We start from the raw sequence: 22,555 nt of genomic DNA, 5'->3' as shown, positions 1-22,555 counted from the left end.
GCAGGCTGTAAAGCAGAGAAAAGAAGCCACATTGGGAGATTCACCAAAGGAAACAGAGCTAACAACAAAACAAAAAGAAATGACAACGGAGATTAGAAAATAACACAGAAGTAGAGACATCTGAACAAGGAAACCAAACAAGAACCGAACCAATAAGGCTTGAGAACGCAGAGAGACTGAGAAAATCACTTAGAGCTAAAAAGCCAACACAAAGACTAATAGACTGTTAAATGTGCTTTAACAATGAATTGAACTAAACTTCCAATGTTAGTGGGGATAAGTTACATGTAAAGTGGGAAGATGTGTGGGTACCTTTAAGAGTGTTATGTATAAGTTGTTATATTGGGCTGGGAATGTCAGGAGGGAACCAGGGGGAATGAACAGCAGATTAATAGGTGCAGAAGGCTCTCTGAATAAACAAGCTTTATCATTCTATAAGTTTAACTCCTTGGTCTTTTAAGAATAACACAAACATCTCAGTGGTGGCAGATGACAGAACTAGGAGCAATGGTCTCAAGTTGCAATGGTCTCAAGGGAAGTTTAGGTTAGATATTAGGAAGAATTTTCTCACTAGGAGGGTAATAAAACACTGGAACAAGCTCCCAAGACAGGTTGTAGAATCTCCATCCTTAGAGGTTTCTAAGACTCAGATGGACAAAGCCTTGACTTGGATGGTGTAGTTGGAGGTGGTCCTGTTTGGAGCAGTGGGTTGGAGTAGATGAACTCCTGAGATCCCTTCCAGTGGGACCTAATTTTCTATGATTCTATGATTCTTAGTCTGATTTTGGTACTAGGTATATACCCCAATGTTTCTCCCTTGTAGGTAGTAAAAAATGTCCCCTTGTCACACAAATATAAAACTCCTGTTACAAATAAAATATTTCTTCTAAAATGGCCTGAATCTTCTAGATACCAGTCTGTTTCTTAAGACAATAGATTTGCACTTAGTGAGGCATCAGTTGTTAAACATTTGCAAGGGTGACTGCAGAGTTTGTATGAAGTTTTTATATTCAAACTATGAAGTTTGTGTATTCACAAGAGTGTCGGTCGGGCCAGTACACATGGTCCTGGCATTCCGTGTTGACATGGGCTGTCCTGACATTCTTTTATCTGGTGCACAGATACACTCTGCTGTTCAAGTTTGCTCTTGGCTCCAAGCACCCATTGAAGCAGGCAGACCATGACAGCTCAATACGTTATTATCTGGGTGGGCTATGGTTGAACGATGGGATACAATATTCTTTCCCAATGGGAGAGGGAACCTGTAACATCCCTGTCTTTGACAAACGAGCTGGACTTACAACTTGTAACTAGTGCTTCCCAGGTTGCATCCTGTCTTGAAAGATAAAGTGAAGCTAACGTGACCTTTCCAGGGTGCAAAAGCCTGGGCAGGGTATATGGAGGCACTGGGCTGTCCACACACCAGCATCCACCTCCTGGCCTTTCTGGTTTAATCCAAAGGAAAGGCAGGTGCCAATATGTTTAGAATCAGTTTGGCTGCAGGAGCAAAGGAGATCAGATCACCTATTTGTCTGTCTGTTGGGGATCCAGTCCTAGCCTAGCTGCTGATCAGGGTTAAAGAGCTCAGTCCACCTAATCATGGAGTAGACTTCAGTTCCACAACCTTTTGGCAGCATTTTCACTGTCAAGAGTAAGACAAGTATTCTCTTCTAAGGTGCTCCTCTGCCCAAAGCCATTGGCGCCCTAGAGATTGCCAGGTTATTTAACCGCCACCCAGCACTTGGTGTTAATTGCAGCAGGTAGTACTGTACTGTAAATTACAGTAGCAAGCAAACCTAACCTGATCCTGGCCTCCAGGGTCTTAAATTCAAGTTAAAAAAAAAAAAGTAAAAAGCCCATATATACACCTTGTAGGTTGTGTCCTTGGATATGCCTCTGAGATTTTTTTTTCTAACTGAGGGTTGGAAAATTCTGGATTAAAGACAAATGTGTCTTCTATTCAAAGGAATACAGTATTGTTTTGCACCTATACAAAGTGAAGGGTTGTTCTTTTTTTCCCTTCCACTGATCAATGGTGTGCTCAGTCACTCTTTTGGTTCATCTGCTCACTATTTTACAGCTCAATGAGTCTATCCATTTTTCTGTGTCTGCCTTTGGAGAAGAGAAAATTCCTAAGGGCAAGAGGCAATTAGGCTCTTTCAGCTCTCTTCTGTTGAGAGTATCCCCATTTCCTGTGACTTATTTTTAATCTGATACTAGGTACTCTTTTCTCTGGTACTATCACACTCTTTTTTTTTTCTAATTTATTTGCCTGTACTTCTAGTTTGCTTTTATTTAGTTGACTTATTATACTCACTACCATAAGCCCTAAATATTATCTACATCTCTTCCAATGAGCTATTTTTATGTTTTTTATTTTGTCTGAACTCAGTTTTTGGAATCACATTCATTTGTATGCCATCTAACTTAAAATGAATAAAGGTTCCATTTCAGCTGGACAGTCTGTTTCTTTTCTGCTGCAATATTATCAATTGCTTTTGTGGAAAGTCCCTTTCAGCTAGCTGCGTAGTTGTCATTCTCTTTGTACACACTATGTACATTCTGCTGGTACTAGTGCAGTGACATATTTCATTGCATAGGTGCTGACTCCTTGAGTACTTGGGGGGCTCAAGCACCCACCAAAAAAATTAGTGGGTGCTTAGCACTCATAAGCCATGTTGGGTGAGCTGGGTTTAAGTAATGTGCTGCCTCTACTAGGCATGTGCAGGGCTCAGAGTGGGAATGCAAAAAAATCCCAAAACACCCACCAGCCAAAAAAAAAAAGTTGGCACATATGTTTCATTGCATTCCACCCCTCCACCTCCCCATGCAAAGGTCCTTAACTACACTGGCTTTCCAAGAGGCGGAGAGAGCTCAAAGGCATTGGCAGCAACAGAAGGAGCAGTGTAGGGAATAGTGACCAGGCAGGAGCCCGTGGGCCTGAAGTTTAACTCCTTGTGGGCCACAGGTTGGACAGCCCTAGACAGCACTCGAGTCATGCAACTGCATAAATATATGTATATTATTATGTCTAAACCTATGTATCTCTTGTGCTGGTTAAAGTAAAGACGGAACATATTTAGGCATTGCTAAAATATCTTTGAGCCTGTTTGTTTTCGATACTCGTGTCCTCGAAGGGTGGATGAAATGAAATCTCAGAGTACCCACAAGTTTGGAGCTGTGGAAAAGAGTGTGCTTAAGCTACTGGGGTCTTGCTGGGGGGAGGGAGGGGCACAGTGGAGGGAGGGTGCACGAGAACCAAAGGCAGGTGAGCAGCAAGTTTACGGTTCTGTGATCGGACAAGAGACAGACCTGTACCAGAGGCCAAAGGAAGAAAGGGTGTTCCAAACTACCTGGAGCAAGGGAAGCTTCAGAGCATGCATTTACTGTTCTGGGAATGAAATGCAACTGTGTGGTGAATGACCAAGCAGGAGGAGTTCTGTCAGGGCTACATCAGAAAGCTAACATGGTTATGTGGCATTCCAGGGTACTTGGAAGTGCTTTATTGCCGATGATTTTCTGGTAGGTGCTCTTTGGTATGCAGCACCTGTTAAAAAATCCTATAACAGACTGAAAAGTGTGAATTCCCCTGCTGCCAACAGTTGTTCAATGACAATGGTCATTGAGAAGGTGGATGACCTAGTAAAGAGAGGTCACCTTCTGACACCACTGTCTGATTAAGCCCTGCTTAAAACAGGACTTTGGAAGATGTAATTCATTATGTTATAGATTGCTGGTAGCAGCTGATGATCTGTGCGCACTTTGAGTGTTGCTAGCCCTGACAGAGTTGTACCTATGGTGCTTGGGAACCTCTTGCTATACTATTGGCAGCAAATCTCTGCTACTCACCAGCATCAACATCAAGTATCAGACTACAAATTGAAACAAGAGTTCCTATGAGTAGGCAAGAGCTTCTATGAGTCAGGAGTTATGTTACTGTCGTCTTTACCTAATCTATTTGTAACTGGATGCTGGAGATAATCCCACATGAAAAGCAAATGCAGACTTCAGTTCTGTGCTATCTGCCACTAGTGGTAGGAAATTCATACTCCCACTATAAAAGAATAGATCTCATGGATTTACTTTTCTGAGTGTCTGTTTGCCCTTGCTTGAAATGCACATTGAGTATAAAGTATTTCTCCTGCAAGCATTTTGAGGTGTGGTTTAGGTGTGTGTTTAAATATAGCCTATGTACTCAGACATCACCTTGTTATTAGCATGGCATCAGTGTTTCATTTGGCTTCCTTCTGAATAAGATTCCTGGTATTTCCACTAAGCAAGCTGCACTAAAAATAGAAATTATAATACTCTCTCAAGTGAATACCATGCCTGCATAGAATCACATGCGATATAAACTCTGTTTTGTGTCCAGTAAAGCCTTCTATTTCTCAGTTCTCAGTTCTAAAACACATTTGTTTTTCCCTAGAAGGGACTAGTTCTGCAAGGTGTTGAATACCCCCATACATGCCAATAACCCTCAACTTTCGTGGCTTTAGTCTCCTGGACTTCAACAGAAGTTGAAGGTATCCAGTATTGAACATGACTGAGCGATTGAGCACTAACCTGATATATACATAACTCCCACAAAGTTGTATCTGATTAATGTTGTGGTTTGTATTTCAATGACTCCTAAAGGCCCCAGTTTTACACAAAACTTTTTACCTACATACTACAAAGTACAGGATGGTCCCTTCCCAAAAAAGTTTACAAGATAAGGATGGAGGAAAGAACATATTATTGTGTCCATTTTATTGATGCAGAATTGTGGAACAAAGAAGTTTAAGTGACTTGCCAAAAGTCACACAGGGAATCTGTGGTAGAGACAGGGACTGAGATCAGATCTTCTCAGTTGCCAATTCATTGTTTCAACCAAATAACCATTCTCTCTTGTTTATTATTCAGCAATTTTAAGTGTAAAATATAGCAAGCTATCTTGAATTTCTGTAACACCCTGTTGTATGAAGACACACAGATGGAAGCTCAGGTTTTGCACTTTCAGGTCTGAGTCTGCATTGAAATCTCAGTAAAAGGCTTAGATTCTAAATACTGCAGGTCAGATTCTCTAGTCTGACCCAATGACATGTAGTGCAAGGACAGAGGGGCATGCTTCCTAAAGTCCAGTGCAACAAGATATCAATTTAGTCCTTGGCATAAACCAGACCAGCCTAGTTAGACTCTCATTCACCTGCCCATCAAGGGATCAGCTGGGAATCACCTGGATACCGTGGGGTATATGCCAACAATACCCTCTTTCTTATAGCAACATATCACAATATGAGAGTGACAGAGGGGCCCCAATCAATCTAATAATACTAGAATATTTGCCTTGCAGGGGTGGGGGGTAGGGAGGAGAGATGGGTGGGAATTTTCCAGGAGGTCTTTAAGCCAGATTTCGGGCTGCTTTTGTTTTTTTAGCAGGACTAGAAGATCTATCCCAGTAGTAGTAGTAATAATTATCTTCTGCTGGAGCTAGATCACGCCCCATGCGTACTGCTCCCCAGATTCAAGTGGTCTTTTCAGACTGACTTCAGCAAACCTTATGAGATGCAGCACTCTAACAGTCATTCAAACCTAAATCAGTACCTTTGGATTTAATTGTTATCTTTTATGTGTTCCTTTGCTTATCAAAAATGAAAGATTTTGATAATGGAGATGTGGAAGGGTACTTGATCTTGATATTCAGTAGGCTCAGTTTAAATACAGCATGTTTGAATCTGAGCAGGAGAATCAGATGATTATGAATAATGAAAACAAAGTCATATGTGGGATATGCATATTCAGTGAAATTAAATGCCCAGTAAAACTAGTTTCATCATTCGCTCTGCCTAATTGCTGAAATTATAAATTATGAGTCAAAGCCTCTGGATGATCTAGTTAAATCTTTACTAGAGGATACCCTGCTTTCTGCTCAGTACCATAGACAACAGAGCAAGGAGAAGCACAGACCCAGTAAATTTGACAGGGCCCTTCTGACTGTGCTGTAAGTAATGCTTTTTTCTTGGAGAATTATAAATCATGTTATCTACATGCAAAATAATGCCTGAAAAGTTGTCTGTGGAATTATACACATGCAGGTTGCCTTGTTCAGTTTTAGCCTTGAAGAAAAATCTGCAGTGTAGTACATCTTTGTATTCAATATTCCCTTGAAGGGAAACTGCACCAGTATAATGTTTGAAAGACTTAAATATTTTTTTAGTACCAAATGTTGTTTATCATATTGGGACAGAGAGTTGATGAGACAAGATTTCTTGAAAGCTACTGGAGAATACAAGTAAGAGTAACCTCTGGAGGATCTGTATACAGAAGGCAGAGGCTAGAGGAGGAAAGAAAAGGCCAGGAGAGAATCTGGGCAATTTTAAATGTGAAGGGTAGGTAAATAACAGAGTGGGTTAAGGAGGTAGCAGCTTCAAGGCTAGTTGGGTTTTGGAGAATTTGGTGAAATGTTTGTTCATAAAGGCATTGTATTTTAGAAGCTATCCCTTTGTGGAGTGGCTGACTGTTACACATTGTCTGGGTTGGTCCCATAGATTTTTACTCTGTTTGTTTTTTATCCAACATATTGATCAAAGCTGGACCCTGCATTTAGGTGTAGTTGATGCCTGATGATTTCAGTATTTAAGGATATTATACGGGTATTTTGGCATTGATTGTTCCCACAACACTTGTTTCAGTGACTGTCATTTTCCATGGGCACCATCCAGAGTTCTGCTATAAATGTTTTCTCAAGAACTTGCCATTTCAGACTTACCAGCCCTCCCTAACCACCCCCAGCCAGAATCACACTTTGCTCTTACTTGTTATGAGGTTTGCTTGTTCTGTGCTATGGTATCTCCTTTATTCTCTGTGATGTTTCAAAAGTATTTATTAGCAGTTTGGTACAGTCACTCGATTGTTCCCATAATGCTTTGGTAAGGAAGTGCAAGCAATGCGCAGCTTTGTATAGGTATACCTTTTCTATGTATTTGCCAAAATGTTTGCCTTTTTACCAAAAGCTACATTGCATTTAACAAGGGTTTTATGACATACTAACCACCCAGAGCAATTTTCTTTCCCTCATTAAGTACAGACATTGAAAAAAAGCAGTTCACTTCCTCCAGCATTGGGGAAACTTTCTTTTTTAATTCTGTTTTCATTAATGAAAGGTCTACTTTCTCTCCCTCAATCCATTTGTGGAAGCTTCTCCATTTCCCTTTCTCTAACATCAATATTGCTTTATTTTCCTTTCTCTTTGTCTGCAAAATGTAACTGAATATCCTTGATTAGCTTCCTTCTCTTACCAGTTTTTATTGTATAGTCCTTTTAACCCTCAGGTTTACAATCAGTCCATCATAAAGCTAGAGAAAAAACAAAACATAAAGAACTACAAGTCTCTAGTCTGTCATACGCTAATTCTGATATTTCTTAAGTTACTTCAGCCTTTTCTACTCTTACTGACAGCAGTCTTTTTTTCTTCCTTGTTCAGTAGATTCAGTAATTTTACATCATTTGTTCCCTTAAAATAAAATGCTGTTATTTCCAAGTGTACAGTAATATAATATCCACAGAATTCAAATAGTTTGTGGTCTTTGGTGCCAGATAGTACATGCATATTACGCTCGTGGTAAAAAGAACAATTATTAAGATTAAAGGAAATATCTGATTTTATTTTCTTACAGAATTATAGAAAATGAAGTCACTTTTTTGCCTGTGCTTTTTGCTTGCTGGGATTCATGCTAACATCCCTTGCCCACATGATTCAAAGTACCCTCATTACAATAGCCACTCTGAACTCAATCCAGGTGCAAGCCGCCAAAATACGTGGGCTCACAAGATACAAAACAGCATTTGCCAATTTGCGTTATGCTTCTACAAGGAAACAGGAACTTCCAGAAACAAAGAGAATGTGTTTTTCTCACCCATCAGCATAACCAGTACTTTGGCGATGTTAGCTCTGGGAGCTAAATTGGAGACTCTGCACCAGATTCTTAGAGTGCTCGGGTTTAACCCAGAAGGGATTCAGGAGGAGGAAGTTCATGACAGTTTTTGCCATCTCATGCAAAAGTTAAACCACCAGACAAATGGCATTGAGCTGAATATGGGAAATGTCATGTTTGTGACAGAAGAACTCCAGCTTTTACAGCAGTTTCGAAACAATCTCAACATCGTTTGTGGAGAAGAAATTTTTCCAGTAAACTTCAGATATACTAAAGAAGCTGAGAAAAAGATCAACAGATATGTAAATGAAAAAACTAATGGGAAAATTGTCCAATTGGTCGATAATATTGATCAGTTAACTGAAATTCTTCTTGTTAGTTTTATTTACTTTAAAGGTAAGACATGTCTCTGGGTCTCCTGTCCCTAGCCTTTGTGCTCCTTAAAACACTATTTGTGAGGGGAAATGGTAGCTTGCTTGTCTTGACAGCTTACTCATGCTGTTAGTTATGAACAGAGCTGGTCAACATGTTTTAAAAAGAAATAATTTTCTGATTGGAGCTATTGATGTTTTGGCAAAAATTAAGGTGAAAAATCTTCCTGTTTTCAAATCAGCTCTGAAGCTTATAAATAAAACACCATCAGATCTATTTTTCTGATTGAAAGGTAAGTAAAATGTATACTCAAGTTGGCCTAGATTTAGGAGAGCACCTGTATTCAACAGAGCACTTATACTTGTAAATCCTACTGAATCTAGTGGAGATAAAGCACATGCTTACAAGCTTTGCTGAATAGGGGTAGTTAAGTTCTTCCTTATGAAGTATGTTCTGAGTTCAGTTCATAGAATACTGTTCTAGTAAACATGAAATCTTAACTAGAAGAAAAACCTTGTATTTACTCAGATGTTGATCAGGAGCTCAGTGTGTTGCGTGTCCAAAAACACATATAATAACTAGAACTTTTGCATCTTCCCAGGGCCACATCTCTATCAGTATTTACATACGTGAGTAATTACACTGACACAAGGAATCATTCCCGACTTCTGCAGTCTGAAATATTTCATTATCTTTCCGAAAACATCAGTAGTCTTTTTGTAAAGTATTATTTGACTATTATTCCATTGATAGTTTTTCCAATTTTAAATTTAAGCAAAATTTAAAGCATTAATATTTTTCTGTCATTTTCATATTGCATTTCTTTATTTGTTTCACTTTCTGAAGGGATTGGCTATACACTGGTAAAGCTAGTTTGAATGTAGTCCAGTCCATTCATGCAGCCCTGTCATTCCAAATGCATCTCTTTTCTTTCCAAGTAACATCTTCATGATGGACTTTTAGTTAACAGGTACCAGGAATTCCTTCCTGTCATTATACTGGGCAAAAATTGTGAATTGTGCCCACCCAAACAATTAAACAGGAATGCAAACAAAATACTACATGTAAGGTAAAGCTGAGTTATAATCTTAATAAAGCATGATACATTCTAATATTAGAGATAAATTAACATAGGAAAAGGAATAAGGACTTGCACATCATGCATACACAACTACAGGTATCTGCTGTATCTGTCCTAAAAATGTATTTATTGTGACAATTGACCTTAGCCAAAATGTTAAGTTCTTTACCTGAAATGACTTCCCAGCTCTGATTTAGTGGAAAATTAGAGTTGGGGGTTTTTTCAGTCTTAAAGAAAATGTGATGGCCTAACCTTAAAATCTTAACTACTTCTGGTAATTGTGTATGGAAAATAAGAGGTTTAGAGTCTAGGTTTGATCTGGAGAACAATTTTGAAGTTCAGGTGCTTCTATAAATTATATTTGAATTTTAGAAACTTGTACATTCTCTGTACCTTAGGATTTGGGCCTGTAACTTTTGCCAACAGTTTTTGTGACCCGTTCTGGGCTTTCTGGACCTGATGATAAAAACATTAGGAGCATATTTTTAGCAGATTGATCTACTGTAAAACTTGCATGAACAAAATTATCTTATTAATTCTGCTGTTCACAAAGACATTTCTGCCACCAAGTAATACATTTCCTTTTGTCTTCAAAATGCTCAGCATTTTATATATTTGAAGTCTTGTAAAAGCAGTAATGAATTCTCACTGCACTCTTATTAAGTTCATGGTAAGTAGCGTTATACCCATTTTATAGATACGGAATCAAAAGATGGTAAATTGATGTGTAAATGAATTCGCAGTGATTTGTTAGCAGAGCAAAGATTAGAGCTTAGAAGTGTTATAATCTTAGTTCATGGTTTACTCAACTAGATCAAAGTTTGTTGTATATTTGTTAGAAAGGTCTGCTACTACTAGTAAGTAATCAGAAATGGGGTATTTCTGGATTAATTCTGGACAGTATGAAACAGATACAGATCTGAGTTTTATTAGTTTGGCATTCGTTGTCATTTTTTCTTTCCTTGTGGAAAATGCAGTTTCCAAAAACTTGAAAAAGTAAATGGGAAATTTGATTTTGCCAACTTTTTATTTCCCACCTGGAAAATCTGAAGGAAATATTTTATTTTGTATAGAGGTGAGCTGAGTCACAGGGTTCACTTTGTAGAAACAAATCAAGCATTTCATTTTATGTCAGTTGGACATCAGTCTCTGTCCACCCGAGTTGCTGCAGATCCCTTGAAAGTAGGGTCCAAGCACACAGCTTATTCCATTAAGGAGAATGACAGTAGCTCAGCTGGGCAGAAGATAATATCAAACTATTAATTTATGGGGAAATGGAAGCATTGTGATTCAGTTCAACATTTCATTTGGGGAGGCCAAAACTCATTTGATCAGAAATGTGGAACTGGAATATTTTAAGGTTTTTTTTACCTTAAATTTCATTAAAATTTCTCTGCCACAAAAAAAAAAAAATGATATTTCAACTTGTTATACTTGCTTGGGACAGAAAAAAAAATTGAAAGGTGAGTTTTTGTGTCAGTCAATAAAGGCACCTTTTCCACCAGGAGGTTTCATAGAATAGAATATCCTCCATGTTTCACAGGCACTTTAAGGCTACTGCAAAACAGGAAAATCCACTTCCCTTAATAGGACACTGGGGAATGTATTAAGCCTCATCACTCAAAACTGTGCCTGGCAAGTTCCTGGTGCAGAGACATTTGAATTGGTGTATGCTCCAAGTGAAGACACTATCCTTTCCTACATAATAGCTTTAGAGTTTCTTTTAGCTACATCCTACTTAACTAACTATTCCTACTTAATCATATGCATATTAATGTTGAATTATTTTGATTTATAAAATTAAGGGCAGACCCTCAGTTTTTGTGAAGTGTTACAGCTCTCAAATGAATGCTACTACAGCAGTTCACACTAGCTGAAGATATACCCCATGATTTCTCATTTTCAGAAATTGTAACTCATTTTCTCTCTTCTTTTTTTAAATCTGCAGCTGGCTGGGAAAAACAGTTTGATCGCAAATACACTAAAGAAAGGGACTTTTTTGTGGACAAGAACACAGTTATTAAAGTCCCAATGATGTTCCAGATGAGAATGTTTAAATATGGCTATGACAAGCAGCTGTCTTCTACAGTGCTGCAGATGGATTATAAAGGAGGTGCTACAGCATTTTTTGTCCTGCCTGATAGAGGACAAATGCAGAAGCTGGAGAAAGGCTTGTCGTGTCAAGTTCTGTTTAAATGGAGAAAACTAGTCTCAAAAGGGTAAAATTCTTGAGTCTTCCTCTTTTGTGACGGGCTCATACTGGAAGTCTGGGGTTTTGGACTCAGCTTTGGAAAGGGATGAATTAATCTCTTTCATACAACAACTCTCCTTTTCCAATACCCCTTCAGCTTCATTCCCCCATCCTTTCTGCTAAAGAGATCAGCAATTAAATTAATATAATCTTTGCAACCCATATGGATAGAAAATTAACGCTTTTTTCAAGAGGCAAGTTTAGGCTCGACATAACTCCTGAAAACACATATGTAACATATATGCATGTGAATAATTCAGGTGCATATTTGACAATTCTGCTTTAGACAATCAAATTCCAAATTCAAGACAAAGCATGGAATTAAATTAAATACAGTTTTACAATGGTCATTACATTGAATATTAGGCAGTACTTTTTAAACTATGGCAAACCTGTTTACACAAAAAACTTTTATTGAAAAATGTGTGCTCGCTAGCTGAGGATGTAGCCACTGGAACTTCCAACTGTCCAGTCTTACTAAAAGGAGCATCCTCAGGACTGTTCCTAAAGTTACCACAGAACAAACAGGTGAATCAGAGTAATATATATGGTATCAAGCCTGTGAAATAAACTGGAACACACACACACACACTTTGCATCTTTGGTCACATCTACTTAGGTTAAGTCACACCAACTGAAGGGGCTTCAGTGAATCAGATGACCTACCATTTTTCCTGCTCAAGAGTGACAAGACTGGGTCTTCTTGAGGTTCCATTTCCTTTTTTCATCTTTAGCTCAGTCTCAGCCCTGATACCTCAGGATATACCACAGCAACAAAGAGGATCTCCAAGGGGGAAGTTGATGTGGCTTTCACAAACATAATCAGGGGTTTAGTTGTAAAGTTTGCACAGTCCTCTTCCATGCGTCTGCTGTGAGTACATCCATCAAGTGGAGATAATGTAGAATGGGCTACAGCTGAGTGGAGTGTATTTCAGAGCATTTTGATATACTATAATTACAGAAAAAGAGTTTGTCCTATTTTTAAAGTCCAAGACAAAGTATCAGGAGAGCTGTATTCTGTTCCTGGTTCAGCTACTAATCACTCTGTGCTTCTGTTTCTCCAACTTCAAAATGGAGTTGGGAGAGGTGTTTATTGCTGTTGAGATTGTTGGATGGAAGGTGTTGTACAAGAGCAGAGTGTTACTGTCACATAAAGAGGAGCCTATTTAATTTGTGTGGCTACATCAAAGACAACATGCTAAGGAAAGCTGTGCTCAGAGTCTCTTCTTTTAATGAGGTGGTATGTGAGCCACATTTCATTTCTCCGTTCACAATAACAGCAAGCAGGGCCAGGTGAATTGCCTTGTTCAGTGTAATGGGGGGAGTGTGATGGCCCACTGACAACTGTCATAAAGGTGGCAAGTTTAGCACCTCCTGCCAATGATCAGGCGGGAGGAGGAGATCAGCATTCAAGAGGAAGGCCATAGAAAACCTGCTTTGGGTACCTGCAATAGTCCTAACTCCCAATTCAGGAAGTGCTCCTAGATTATATCAATCTACTAGCACTTTTAAATGCAGATGCCAGATATAACTCCAGGAAAGACTACTAACAAATCTCTGCCAGGATAGCAAGGAAGAGACAGAGGTATTTGTTGTTTTACAGATAGTACTGAACTATTCATTGTCTATATATCTGACTAAATCTATATAAACCAAGGACTTGCAAAGGTTTTGATTTAGGAATTGGGTATTTTCAGTGTGCTTTGTTTCTACTTTTAACCAAAACCAGTAACATAATGAGGGATGGGATAGGGGGCATAAGCTCTGGCTGCTGACTAATGGGGTGGCTCCAGAATGGAGGCAGGAGGCACTAGCGTGGCAGCAGGAGGCTGTAGGCTGCAGCAGTGCGGAGTTAGGACAAGAGTTCCTTTGTTAGTGCCACCCCTGCTATCCATTGGGAGCTGCTGCTGGTGCTGCTGCAGGAGGTGCCCAGCCAACAGGTACTAGGTTAATCCTGTCACAGCTGCTGCCAATTGAAGGGTTTCAGAGTCCTGTTCTACCTACAGTTCAATGGCACCTGTGAGTGTTAATTCTGTAGCTGTTGGGGAGTGAGGTTGCCCTCCCTCCCCTGCATCAGATGTGGCTCTGGGTGAGCCTACCCACCCATACACCTCTTCTGTGCTCAGCACACCCCCCTCCATTATAAACAAATTAAACATCATATATTCTTCTTCCCTTTGTCACTTCCCCTCCTTTTTTGTCCCCTCTGTGTTTGATTTAATTGTTAAACTCAGAGGCCAACATTTGAAGAAACATCTAGAGACAAGTGCCAACACTTTTAGGTGCCCAGCCTAAGACACACAAGAAGAGATTGATTATTTAGAAGGTGAATGATCAGAACCTTCTGAAAATCAGGCACAGTTAAGATGGCCCAGTGAGGCACCTTCAGATCATTAGTTTCTTCTCCAAATCTTGGTTGAAGAACCTGGGACAGAGAAATTACCCTGGAAATAGGAATACATTGCAGCCTATTTCATGACCACTTTGGAAACAGGAAATAGATGGTTAGATAATTGACCAGCAGGATTTGGAGTCTGATCCTCATTTCAGAGTCTATTGATCATATCTTCTGATTATAGACAGAAAAAGGAATTACCCTGAGTTTGAACCAATGTCCATTAAAATCAATGGCAGTTTCATTTTCTTCAGCAGACATTATTGCACCAGATTTGTAGGAGGGGGAGATAAGACATCTCTGCTTGGATGGGCTGCCAAAGGACAGGGCAGAGAAAAAGACTGAATGGTGGAGTAACCAAGAGCTCACAGGAGCACAGTTTCGGTCCCACATTACTTAGAAATATGCTTAGAAGCTGTTCTTAAAGAAAACTTTGTCTTTTTTAAACACCTCATTGCCTTTCATGTATTTATTGCCCCATCATCCTTGTATGATAGGGAAGATCTGTAATGCCCTTTCTACAGGTAGGGAGATGAGGCACAGAGAAACTAAGGGTAAAGCTGTTTGGCCTCTGAGTGAGCCTCAAAGCAATGCCAGGAAGTAAATTCCACCGTCTCCTGCCTACTTTGCATATTCCCAAAATTGCAAATTAAGAGGTATAGATGGCTCAGGGGTGGGCTGGAGTAGTTTGGTCTGACCAAAAGTATGTGTTCTTTCACTCTGGAGTTTATTTATTGGTGGAAGTGGTCTGCTTGTATTGAAAGCTGTACTGACCTACCCTAAGCAACTTGTCTGCAATCACACAAAAAATGTGTGGCAGAACAAGAGGTCTGAATGTAAGGCTCCCGAGTTTTAAGCTAGCCTCTTACCTTCTCTTCCATTCTTTCTCAACACTTCCAAGGTCATTTACTCTGAACTGCCTGTTTCTGAAAAATGAATATCAGATGAAATCTCTGTCATAGGTCTTAAATCTAGTGGGTGTATCAACATGTGCCACTAATAAGCAGAAATAAACTCCAGAGTTTCCTGCTCCTGGGAATCTCCTAGGTGTGCTGTTTACACGTGTGTCTGGACCACAGCACATTGAGCCAGGTCAAGGCAGCTTGGGGGATGCTCTGACTGGGCTCAATGTGTTGCGGAGGGCCTGGCTGGGGCAGAAGGCTGCTTCAGAGCTGGGTTGGCAGGCAGACAGTAGGGCTGTGCAGAACAGCTCTGTTCTGATTCAATTTCTGTTTCGATGATTCAATGGAACAGTGTTTCATTTCATTTAGAAAGCACTGTTTCATTTCATTTCATTGAAATTGTTTTGCTGTTTCAATGCTGTTTCGATGTTTCACCCAAAGGTTATTATGGGGAAACATGAAATGCAGCAGGCAGGCAGATTGGGGGCTTGCCCGCACCCCTGGGAGGGTTGCAGGGGCCGTGCCAGAGCCCTAATGGGGGTATGAGCCCCTGATCTGCCTGCCAAATGAGAGAAGCTAGGTGCTGCCACCTAGGACTGGCACCAGGAAGATCAGTGCTGCCACCGGTCCCAGGCAGCAGGACTTGGGTCCTCTCATCCAGCAGGCAGATCAGGGGCTTGCCCGCACCCCTGGGAGGTCTGCAGGGGCTGTGCTGGACTCCTCCCGGGGGTACAAGCACCTGATCTGCCTGCCAGATGAGAGAAGCTGGGTGCTGCTGCCTGAGACTGATGCCGGGAAGACTGGTGCTGCTGCTGGCCCCAGCTGGAAGCATCCAGCTCCTGTCACCCAGAAGGCAGATCAAGGGCATGAACTCTCAGGAGGACTCCAGCACAGCCCCTGCAGCCCTCCTGGGGGTGTCGGCAAGCCCCTGATCTGCCTGCTGGATGACAGGACCCAGGTGCTGCCCCCTGGGGCCAGTGGGGTCGGTGCAGATCAGCTCATGCAGGGACCCAATGCCATGATCCCGGAGTGGGGGAGGGTCCCTGCATGAGCTGATCTGTCCCGGGCCCCACACCTTCCTCGAGCCAGCTCTGGTATGACAGCATCGATCTTCCCGGCGCTGGGTGTGGCCTGTTATCTGGCAGGCAGATTGGAGGGCTTGCACCCCCGGGAGGACTCCAGCATAGCCCCCACAGCCTTCCTGAGGGTGCAGGAAGCCTCTGATCTGCCTGCCAGAAGACAGGAGGCAGGTGTTGCCGGCTGGGACCAGCACTGAAGCAAGTAAGCCTAGCGCTGAAACTCAAACATTTCAAAACTTTCGAAACATTTCAAGTTCCTTTTTTTCATTTTGAAGCTGTTTCAAAGGCTTTTGTTTCATGTCGATTTTGCTGTTTTGCACTCAAAATGCATCAGAACAGCTTCAGAATGAAATGCCAGGTGAAATTTCGCATGGCCCTAGCAGACAGCCCCTGCACTAATGCACCCTCATGCCCAATGAGCCAGGTCAGTGTCTACTTGTGCACTGTTACACATGAAAAAAACTCCACAGCAGAGTAGTACTTCTGTTTACAAGAACTACTACCTTGCTTTGGAGTTTATTAGTTTCCTGCATCCTAATAGGGGTGCACATATAGACACCAATATGGTTATTGCTAAATTAATTATTCAGCTCTGTAGTAAGTGTCTGGTGTAGACATGCCCACTATGTGGGACAGTGGGGGTGTCTACACATGCAATTAATCCAAAGCAATAAACTCTGGAGCAGTTTGAGTCAGAGTAAACTACTCCCAGGTGCAGTCACCCAGGACAGAAGCTATTTGAGCCAAGGCAGAGCAATTTATGCCAGGACTGCTGGGCCCTGGGCTCTGGGTAGTGGCTTTGGGCAGCAGAGGGGCTGGCTAGGGCACAAGAGTGCTAAAAGTGCAGATCTGTGTGGCTAGTGGCAGGCAGGAGTCTGGGCCCCTGCTAGCTGGTGACCGGGCACAATTTACACTGACGATCAATATCTACATGTTCTTTTAATCACAGTTAATTACCCTACTGTTCCCAACAGTAAAATAATTAGTTTACTGTGGCCTAATACCATTGCACATATAGACAGTAATGCTCCACTCCACCGCTAATTAGTTTACTCTGTGGTAAACCATATGGGTAGACACAGCCAATGAGAACAAGAAGTTGTCCCTACTGAGCCTGCAGAGCACTCTGATATTGGATTGAAATGTTTAATAATTTTCTTGCATTTCTCTTTGGACAGGCTAGTGAGAGTGTATCTTCCAAAATTCAGCCTTACTGAGAAGTATGAACTAAAAGACATGCTTAATAGAATGGGCATCATTGATTTATTCACTGATAAAGCTGACCTGTCTGGAATGACTGGGACACCCAAGCACAGGGTTTCAGAGGTAAATTATGTTTCTTTCAGTTTAATGTTTTATGTTTAAAAGCATTCCTTTACAATGTTTCTGAGGTGAAACCCATTTAAAAGGTCTTCACCATTGGTAAAAAGTGGGTGATGAGGTGTAATACTCATCCAAAACTAGTTATGCTGCCTATGCCATTCAGTTGTATCAAATTACAGCAATACAGTGTTTTGGCCCAGAAGGTTTCTCTGTTGTACAGGCCCACGCTATGCAACGTCTTCACCAGCTTACTGGGTGCATCTGTACAAGAGATTTACTGTGGAATAGATTAATTAACTCTCCAGTAAACACCTCAGCATCTACACATGCAGGGCTATTAGGCTGGAGTATATGAATAAATTCTGCAGCACCACACATGCTGATGTCACTGTCTGGGGTGTGAGGGTGCTTCAGTGATTTTTTGGGGTCTGCAAATTAAAGAACTTTGAAAACCACTGCACTAGTCTATAGGTTAGGCTGGATGGACACACTCTCCACACCACAATGTGGACTAGTCCTGATTCACACTTACATAAGTAATAGAGAGAACAAGGTCAGTGTTCATGCTAGTAATACTATGCCTCTGGAATAGAGATAAAAATTTCTTCTTCCCTTGCTGCATATAGATTATTGATTTCTCCCCCCCCAGCTGATTTATCAGTTGTCAAAATAATATTAATACATTTTTGCTTTGTGCTTTTCAATCACACTTGTTTGCCTCCTGCCCATTCCTAATCAGTTGTTTCTATCGGCACCTCTAGATCCAAAGAAGTTAAGTTCATTTTCAGCAAGCTACTTTAAATTCCCAGAACATTAATATTTATTTATTTCCTTGCAGGCTATTCACAAGGCCATGGTGAAAGTGCATGAGTCTGGTACTGAAGCTGCAGCAGGTACTGCCATGGAAATAGTGCCAATGTCTGCTCCTCCTACCATAGAATTCAACAGCTCATTCCTGTTTTTTATACAGTATGAAGGAAATGTACTCTTTTTGGGAAAAATCATAACACCAAAGGATGACTAGTTGGGTGTCCTGGTGGCTTCTGGATATTAACTATGCCTGATTACAACCATTATTAAATAAACATTATGACCTGATCAGTATGGAGTTGGCTTTGGAGGACTCTCACATTTCTCCCTGTGATGCTGCATGTTTTCCTTATTAGCTGAGACTTTCTCTATTTGAGTGACTGGAAGATGCAATTATGGCATATTAGTCTGGGCTCGTATTAAAAAAAAAAAAAGAAAAAAGATTGAGTTTGGGCAGGACTCAATAAATGTGTAAAAGGGAAGATTCTTTGTTAGACAGCAAAGAACCATTTTTCAAGAGCTGAAGAGCAAAAACAGGCATGGAGATGACTAAATTATGTCTGCTTCTTTCTCCCATCCACCTCTACCCTATGTAAAGCACACTTTTTTTGCCTACACATTGACTGGCAGATCAGTACAAGTTGCACTGTTTTACCACTTGCATCTATTTTTTTGCCAATCTACAGTTCAGTCCAGTAAATTTGTGTTAGTAAGTGTAATGCTTACTATTGTTTGTCACCCACTGCTGATCCATGGCCCGGCATGGCCCTGTTATGCTAGTTAGGCTGTTGCAAAGGTGGGGCCACACTGGAACAGGCTATCTTGTGATGTTGTGTCATTTTCTTCATGGGAAGTTTTAAAGAAAAAATTAGACAAACAGCCAGCAGCAATAATCCAGGTATTTTTGATCCTTCCTCAATGTAGAGGATTGAGCCAGGTGATATCTTCAGATCACTTCCACTTGTGCATTTCTATAAGGAAGTTCTACGATTTCCCTAGTGCAGCGATTCCCAGCACAGTGTCAAGTACCCTGGGGTGCCAAACAATTTAATACTGATAAACCCAAAGATTCTTCCCTTCTGTGGTCTTTCTGAGCTCTGTGCAGCAAAAGATTTGCTCTATTTTTTTTCAGTCAAAAAACAAGTGAAAACTGAGAGCTGGTATTTTCCAAGGGGTGCCTTCAATCTAGAAAGGTTGAGAACCACTGTCCTATTGATTAGCACCGAGACACAGGGTCGGTACCAGTATACTACTCCTGTAGGAGCCTGAAGCCCAGAGGCATTCCAAGGGAGACTGGAGAACTGGGTCAGACAAGAGAACTGCAATAAGAGAAGGTATGACCAAGCTCCCCATAATGGGCCACTTCAGGAGTGTTGACAGATCTGTCCTAGCAATTCAACACTCCTGAAGTGGTCCACTAAGTCACTGAACAACAATGCTACTTGGGTCAGCCAGGCAGCTATTCTAGCCCATGCCAACACCCAAGTTGGCTCCATGCAAACAGGAGAAACATTGTCCCTTTGTTTCTGTGCCGGGGAGGAATGTATCTGCCCCAATTGAATCACTCACGGTAGCAAACGCCACGTTAGCAGTAGGCATTTGTAGCATCCAACCATCATCCTAAGCTGTAACTCACACTACCCTTTACATAACTGCTTATTTAGAATCACAGGGTCTTGAGGTGCAAGCACTTTATGATCACAAACTATACCTTAAAATATCTGCACTCAGCTCCATGCCTGGTATATACTTAATACAGGCAACCCCTGCTGAGCGCTCTTAATTGGTTCCTGAAAAACCAAGCATTAAGCAAAAGGAGTGTTAAGCAAAACCAAAAGTATCTGATGACCCAAGATGGTGACCACAGTTGTTTTTAAATGACCCAAGATGGCAACCATGATTGTTAAAAGGAAACTCACTGAGCACTAAGCGAAATCAGGTATCAATTTAGAATGAGTGTTATAGCGAAATAGCGCTAAGCGAAACAGCATTAAGTGGGGGTTGCCCGTATAGTCACAGTTGTACAGGGTCTGTCTTTAGTGCTAGGATACAAAAAGTTCCCAGATCACATTTATAGTGATGATACCTATTATTTTTTTCATACTTTTATTTTACCTTCGTGCTATTTTCCTCTCATTTTAGGACACCTCTCAATGCTCTGTTTCTCCTGGCCTTTACGTTTGACCTTGAATAATATGGTTGTCTGTGTACGGTCACAGGAATGGAAATTAATAAACAAAGTTAAAAAAAATTAAAATGTTTTGCGTCATTTATATTGGTCAGGATTTCTACAGATAGGACACATGCTCTAAAACAGTCTGTCAAACATAACATCAGCTAATGTACTTAACATGGGCAAAGCTATTTTAAACCTGCATAGAGATACCTCTGGCGGGCTTCCTAGAACCCTTTGTTCTTGTATGTGCATATGTGTGCTTGTACATGTACATAGTAACCTCTGAGCAGCCCAAAACAGCATTTCTTGCTCAGTGTGCAATAGACAGTCCAAAGCACAAATTGGCCTGATCAGTCTAAACCAACCTGTGATGTCACATTCATCTTCGAATTTGAAGGACAAACAAGAGCAACCTCTTCTGGCCAAGTGATAAGTTCATATTCGGGGCCTTGTGGAGGACTAAAGGGACCTCTTGAGCCACTGAGTCTTATCCCTGCGTTCACAGGCAACTATTTGTCCAATTACTTGTGGAATTGCAGTCGTAACTGAGCTGTATATAAATAGTTCATTACCTTTCCATTACATGATACAACAATACCTGCATATGAAAGAGACAAGGATTTCTTAAGGTGATATCTACTGTGCATCGCAAACAAATGTTTAATGTGCTATCTGCCACCACTCCTAATTTTTTTCTGAATTACTTGACAGATTTCTCTTTTACTGACCGTATGCTTTCACTGTCCTTTTTGACTGGGTATATTAAACTGCATTTCTCTCAACTACAAAATTTGGTTCTTTGGTACTCATTTCTAATGTCTTGGTTTCCATTCTATTATTTCTTTATCTTTGATATTGTAGTGGGAACAAATAGATTTAGGAAAAGAACCCACTGGGGTGATGGTGAGCAATAATGGTAGGTTAGTGTCAGGCTCACTCTCAGTGTGGTTGTTCAGCACACTGAAAGGTGAGTGTGCCAGCCTTGAGTTTTGCTGAGAAGGTTATTATTGATACACACAGGCATGTCTATACGTATATTTATGTGCACCTAACTTAATGTGCCTTTGCTTTAGCTAAGCAAACAGCTTAGCTAAGTTGCATTAGCTTATGTGTACATCCTTATCAATGCTTATCAGTGCAGTGTGATATATAACTCATGCTGTGTTAAAGTGCATTAACATGTCTACATGTGGACTAATGCAACTTAGCTATTTGCATCTAAATTTGATACCTGCTTTATCAAAATCTAAGTAAGATTTTGGCTTTATGCAGGTATCAAATTTAGGGTCACATAGCCTTAAGTTGCCATTTTTAAGGTACATTATAGACACGTGCCTTAATATGCCTTAAAAATGGCTATTTTAGGCTAAACCCTCTTAAGAGAGGCATGTGTAGATACGTCCACAGAGAATCAGATTTAAAAATTAAAATATGAACAGAGATTTATTGAGAAGGAAATAGGGAATATTAACAGAGGTAAAGGATAGGCCTGTGCAAAGCGGCTAGTATGTGTTTTGGATTCAGCCAATTTGGGAGACAGTAATTCGATTTGGTGATTCGAATCACTGTCCCAAATCGATTCAGCTGAATCTGATTTGGAGATTTGGCTGCCACTGAATCAGCCAAATCTCCAAATCACACAGGACCCATCTCCCACCCGCTCTCAATGGCTGCCCTGCCCAACCCCAGCTCTTTGGGGAAAAAACCCCCACTTACTGGCTCCTGCTCACAGGGGTGTGATCCCTGTTCCCCCCACTGCCCCATGTTGCATGGGGAGCTCTTCCATGAGCCCCCAGAAGCCCCAAGGCCACTGCAGCAGCCAGTGAACCTGGGGTTGTTTGTTTTTTTCAAAGGGCCAGGAGCTAAGACAGGTGGGGCAGCCATGGGGGAGGGGCGTGGGAGAGCGGGTGGGGATTGCGGGGCTTGTGGAAGAGCCCCCCCATGCATCATAGGGCAGTGGGGGGCAGCAGGGATCAACCCCCTACCTGGCAGCACCTGGTGAGTGGGGACTTTGTTTAAAACAACTGGGAGCTGGGGCCAGGCAGGGCAGCCATGGGAGGGGGAGTGCTGAGATAGCAGAGGTGGGTTGGGGGCTTCTCAGGGGGGCTGGGGGAGCAGGCAGGTTGGGGCCTGGCAAGGGTCCCCCCATGGTCCCCTTCCCAGTCCTCCAGCCTTCCGTCCCCCAACCCCTACTTATCAGCATGGAGTCCAGGTCCAGCTCCCTGCTATAGCCAGCGGGGACTACCCAAAGTC

The 22,555-nt window shown here is 41.3% G+C and overlaps 1 protein-coding gene and 1 non-coding gene across 3 annotated transcripts in view; one reads left to right on the top strand and one right to left on the bottom strand.

The window, feature by feature from the left end:
• The window catches only part of LOC149872165 (alpha-1-antiproteinase-like), a 96,091-nt gene extending 75,799 nt beyond the window's left edge, over nucleotides 1-20,292 (top strand). The window contains exons 1-5 of one of the 2 annotated variants that reach the window (XM_090035000.1): nucleotides 5,928-5,980; nucleotides 7,656-8,309; nucleotides 11,315-11,585; nucleotides 17,172-17,319; nucleotides 18,155-20,292. In XM_090035000.1, the coding sequence (XP_089891126.1) occupies nucleotides 7,667-8,309; nucleotides 11,315-11,585; nucleotides 17,172-17,319; nucleotides 18,155-18,340 (1,248 nt within the window). In that variant the 5' untranslated portion in view covers nucleotides 5,928-5,980; nucleotides 7,656-7,666 and the 3' untranslated portion in view covers nucleotides 18,341-20,292. Of the gene's footprint in view, nucleotides 1-5,927; nucleotides 5,981-7,655; nucleotides 8,310-11,314; nucleotides 11,586-17,171; nucleotides 17,320-18,154 lie in introns of those variants that run through there. The other variant, XM_090034999.1, reaches the window with a different exon arrangement.
• Nucleotides 1,565-1,643, bottom strand: LOC149872166 (small nucleolar RNA SNORD36). Its single transcript, XR_016440919.1, has one exon. It is a non-coding gene; the product is annotated as a small nucleolar RNA SNORD36 (small nucleolar RNA).
• Nucleotides 20,293-22,555: the final 2,263 nt, after the last annotated feature.

Source organism: Crocodylus siamensis, chromosome 2 (genome assembly GCF_052110815.1).
Source record: "Crocodylus siamensis isolate JL-2025a chromosome 2, ASM5211081v1, whole genome shotgun sequence".
In the NCBI taxonomy this organism is placed as follows: Eukaryota; Metazoa; Chordata; order Crocodylia; family Crocodylidae; genus Crocodylus; species Crocodylus siamensis.
This window is presented reverse-complemented; position numbering and strand designations above follow the sequence as displayed.